The sequence below is a fragment of the Lactuca sativa genome, chromosome 4, assembly GCF_002870075.4.
Source record: "Lactuca sativa cultivar Salinas chromosome 4, Lsat_Salinas_v11, whole genome shotgun sequence".
NCBI lineage: Eukaryota > Viridiplantae > Streptophyta > Magnoliopsida > Asterales > Asteraceae > Lactuca > Lactuca sativa.
The window spans coordinates 109,460,959-109,465,742 of record NC_056626.2 but is presented as its reverse complement, the minus strand read 5'-3'; the positions used below and the strand labels follow the sequence as shown (position 1 = coordinate 109,465,742).

At 42.3% G+C, this 4,784-nt stretch overlaps 1 protein-coding gene across 1 annotated transcript; it reads left to right on the top strand.

The window, feature by feature from the left end:
* Positions 1-3,657: 3,657 nt before the first annotated feature.
* On the top strand, positions 3,658-4,526 carry LOC111899900 (uncharacterized). The gene has a single exon (XM_023895801.3). It carries the CDS (start codon positions 3,899-3,901, stop codon positions 4,409-4,411), a length of 513 nt encoding a protein of 170 aa, XP_023751569.1. The 5' UTR covers positions 3,658-3,898; the 3' UTR covers positions 4,412-4,526.
* Positions 4,527-4,784: the final 258 nt, after the last annotated feature.

Genomic DNA, 4,784 nt, shown 5'->3' with positions numbered 1-4,784 from the left:
TGGGTACCGTTTGTGGGAGGGATCCGTACCATTTTGATGGAAGAGGCTCATCGGTCGAAATTCTCGATCCATCCTGGGGCCACTAAGATGTATTTAGACTTGAGGAGAGAGTATCGGTGGCCCTGTATGAAGAGGGATGTTGCGTGGTTTGTTGAGAGGTGCTTAACATGCCGTAGGGTTAAGGCCGAGCACCAGAGACCGCATGGTAAGTTGCAGCCGTTGGAGGTTCCCGAATGGAAGTGGGAACAGATTACCATGGATTTTATCACCAAATTGCCAAGGACTACTAGGGGAGTCGATGCAATTTGGGTGATTGTGGACAGGTTGACAAAGAGTGCCTACTTCCTTGCTATCAGTGAGAGCTCTTCCGCAGAAAAGTTAGCAGAGATGTACGTGAGGGAAGTGGTATCACGACATGGAGTGTCGATCTCGATTGTCTCAGACCGAGATGTGCGTTTCACTTCCAGATTCTGGAAGAAGTTTCACGAGGAGTTGGGTACTAGGCTGCATTTTAGTACCGCATATCACCCCCAGACTGACGGACAGAGTGAGCGGATGATTCAGACGCTCGAGGACATGCTCCGGGCATGTGTGTTGGATTTTGGGGGGAGTTGGAACATGTATTTTCCCTTGGCAGAGTTTTCCTACAACAACAGCCATCATTCGAGCATTGGTATGCCACCCTTTGAGCTGTTGTATGGGAGGAGGTGTCGGACCCCCATTTGCTGGGGAGAGGTCGGGCAGCGTGTTATGGGCAGTACGGAGATTGTGCTGCAGACGACTGAGCAGATACAATAGGTCAGACAGAGGTTATTGACCGCTCAGAGTCGTTAGAAGAGTTATGCGGACAGGCGCCGGTCCGAGCTCGAGTTCCAGGTCGGCGACTTTGTTCTCCTGAAGGCCTCTCCTTGGAAATGAGTGATCCGATTCAGAGTCGTCAGAAGAGTTATGGGGTCCCGTTATATTGGTCCTTTTCGGGTGGTTGTAAGGGTAGGCAGGGTAGGCTACCGGTTGGAACTACCTGCAGAGTTAGGTCAGATCCATGACACTTTCCACGTGTCGTAGTTGCGAAAGTGTATAGCCGATGAGTCGGCAGTCGTATCATTGGAGGATATTCAGGTGGATGCGAGCCTGAATTATGCTGAGAGACCGGTGGCAATCAGAGATCGGAAGATCAAAGTTTTGAGGAACAAGGAGGTACCTTTGGTTTTGGTTCAGTGGCAACATCGGAAGGGGTCCGAGATGACTTGGGAGTCAGAGTCGGAGATGCGTGGGCAGCATCCAGAGTTGTTCGAGGAATGAGACTTCGAGGGCGAAGTCTAGTTCTAGTGGGGGAGAATTGTAACACCCCGAGATTCAGGTGCATTTCTTTCATCCTTGTTCTTTATTGAATTGTCATATTTAGTCCTTGAGTGGAGGATGTGTAGCAAGTGAGTATGCTGGGCGTACCAGAGGGGTACGCTGCGCGTACTCACGCGATTAAATTGGACGCGGAGTCGCCAAGGTACGCTGGGCGTACCTAGAGTTACGCTGGGCGTACCCGGCCCAGGTGCAAAAACCCTAATCCTCCTTGTGCACTATTTAAAGGGTGTTATGGCTCATTCCTTAGCCTCCATATCAGTGAGTGAAACCCTAAAAGAGAGCCCCATCGTTCTTAGAGTGAGAGAGTGTTGATTTGAGCTTGTTGGTGCTTTAGTGACTTGGAGAAGAAGGAGGAAAGGAGATCTTGGAGGCTAAAGCTTGAAGTGCCATTTTGGATCTGGGATCTACAGAGGAAAGAGCTACTCTTGGAGGTATAAAGTTCAAAACTTTCCACTTCTTTTGGTTGTTGTTGTATGTGTCCTTTTTAGGGCTAAAAACCCCAAAGGTGGAGACTTTATGAGTGTAAAGTGCTCCATGGTCCGAGATCTGTCCCATTTCAGTGTTATTAGTGATGTAGAGCCATAAAGTTCCCATCTTGGATGTTACCTTGGAGTCATGCATGTGTTTTAAGCCTTCTAGAGTTGAAGGTTGGATCATTTTGGGAGTCAGTGACTTGTTCAGCCATGCAAAGTCATCAACTTTATGGATTAAGGGGCTTAGAAGGGGTCAGATCTAAAATATGGACGTAGGTCTTAACTGTTTAAGACCTCAAGAGCAAAAGGGCTGAAGCAGGGGAGTACGCCGGGCGTAATCCCTAGTACGCGCCGCGTACTGGGTGGCGCTCCCCGATTCTATGATGCAGCCGGGTACACCCAGCGTACACATCTGGTACGCGCAGCGTAACCCGAAGAGTTGACTTTCGGTTGACTTTTAGGGTATGGTCTATTGTGGGGCCTTTGAGCTATGAGAGGGGTAAAATGGTCTTTTACCCTTCTGAGAGTGTCATAAGAGATCATAGTCTAGTCTTGAGAGTAATATTAAATAGAGTGTTATTTTCATATGATTAGGCGGAGGCTAGGCAAGCGTTTACCGAGTCAGAGATTTACTGAGATACCCGAGGTGAGTCTTCTCACTATACTTTACCTAGTGTAGTAATAGAGTTCAAAGACAGAGTATTATAGAGTTATATGCCAGTGTGATTGCATGTTATTATGTGTTGTGATATGTGATATGCATGATTCAGAGTTACAGAGTTGGGACTTTCGGGTCCCTAGAGTTAGGGCTAGAGGGCCCACAGAGAGTTAGGGCTGGAGGGCCCCACTGAGACACATTGACCAGAGGGTCAACAGAGTTACATCCTCAAGTGGCTATTATGTGATTAGTGTGGTATTTGGGGAACTCACTAAGCTTATGCTTACAGTGTTATGTGTTTCAGGTACCAGTGATGACCGCGGGAAGGCGTCGACTTGATTCGTAGACACATATGGGATTGGATGTATTTTGATCTTGGGAGACATTTGTGAATTAAAAACATGATGTTATGACATTTTATTAATGAATGGTTTTATTTAAAAATGTGTTTTTCAAAGTGAAAAATTGTTCTAATTTTTACGGTGTTACAGTTTTAGGAATAAAAAATATTGTTTAATTCCAAATTAATTATGTAAACGAATATTGGATAATTAGTTGTACATGGGCAGTAGGTATTGTACCTCTTAAATTTCAAGAAATATGTAATATGTTTAATAATATATATATATATATATATATATATATATATATATATATATATATATATATATATATATATATATATATATATATAGTCTACTAAGCATGAATTAAGATGTATTAGACCATCAACGACAAAGTCCGTATACCAAATTACGTTTCCAATTCCAAGAGTTCATCAGTCGTCATTTTGTTCAATAGTCTGTATATGAAATCGTCGCTTCTCGTTTCAATGCTTTTTAAACTTTATAATTGATGTAAACATAATCTGATTTTGAACGCTTATTAAACTTGAATTATTTTTTTACATAACTTGAAATTGTTATTTTAATACATTAGGGATGAGCCGAGAATGAACGGAATAAAAACTAAAAGTCTAAAGAGACTGGGATTTGATTCCCTGTATTCGTCGGGATGAGGATGAGGTTAGGTAGTCGAGATGGAGAAATGAATGGTTAACTCCGCCTCATCCCCGCCCCATTTCCATCAATCCCGCCCCATTTCCATCAATATAGCCGATTATTTAATTTTGTCTTTTAAAAACAATATGAAATCACAAAAGGTTAATTTAGGCAGAAAACAAATTGTTTTATAAACATCGGTTACTTTACTAAATCTTTATAATTCAATAAATCATTACAAGACAAGGTTCCTAGAGATGTTCACATAAGTGTGGTGGTGGTCCTTGAAGCGTGTGAGCCATATCTCATCCTCCTTCTTTACCATATCATTCAATTTCAACCTAATTCCACCCACTCACGCAGTCATTAACTGAATCTACACAGATAATACAGCCCCGGATCCAATGGCCGTTAACAGTAATAGACAAGAGCAGGACCAAACGCCGACGTCTACTGCCTCCCCGACGTATTTGATTATCTTGAAGCTCATGAGCAAACGCCGGACATGGGTTCTCCTCTTCTTATTTGTCTACACAATCCTCTTGTCATCATCATGGAACCTCCTACAATCAGTTCTATCATGGTACGACGCCGCCGTTACCACCTCTCCTTCGTCTTCAACTGGGTGGCCGGCGATCTACGCTTCGGTGGCTTTGGGTGTGATTTTCGGCCTTCTTTCGATGGCGGCCGCTTTAGCCGTGGCGATTCCGGCCACCGTCGTCACTTGGATATCTGTGTTGGTTTTGTTGACTTTTTTTGGGAAGCCGAGGAAATCGCTGGTGGTCGAAGGGAAGAAATTGACGGCGGAGATTACTCGGACGGTGGGTAAGATATTGATCAAAGAAGGGAATTTGGTTGCTGCTGTTTGTGCTGTTTTGGGGTATTTCTTGCTAGTCAGGAATGGCGGAAAAGACTAAATTCATTGCTATGTACAATTTTTGTTGCTTTATGTATAACTTAGTATAGCAGTAACCATTTTGGATTTTGTTATTTCTGTTCTGGAAATACATTTTGCCTCCTACTATTCCAATATATACATAATTTTTCCAAAATTATGTATATATATATATATATATATATATATATATATATATATATATATATATATATATATATATATATATATATATATATATATAAGTTTTGAATATTTTTCTTTAGAAAAAAAAGTCTTGTACAATGATGTAGGAAGTAGGAACAATGTGACAGATATTCCCTTCTTGCATTTGAAGGAAACTTTTACTTTCTTTGTATTTGTTTATGATTTCATTTCCCCCTTTTTCATTTCCT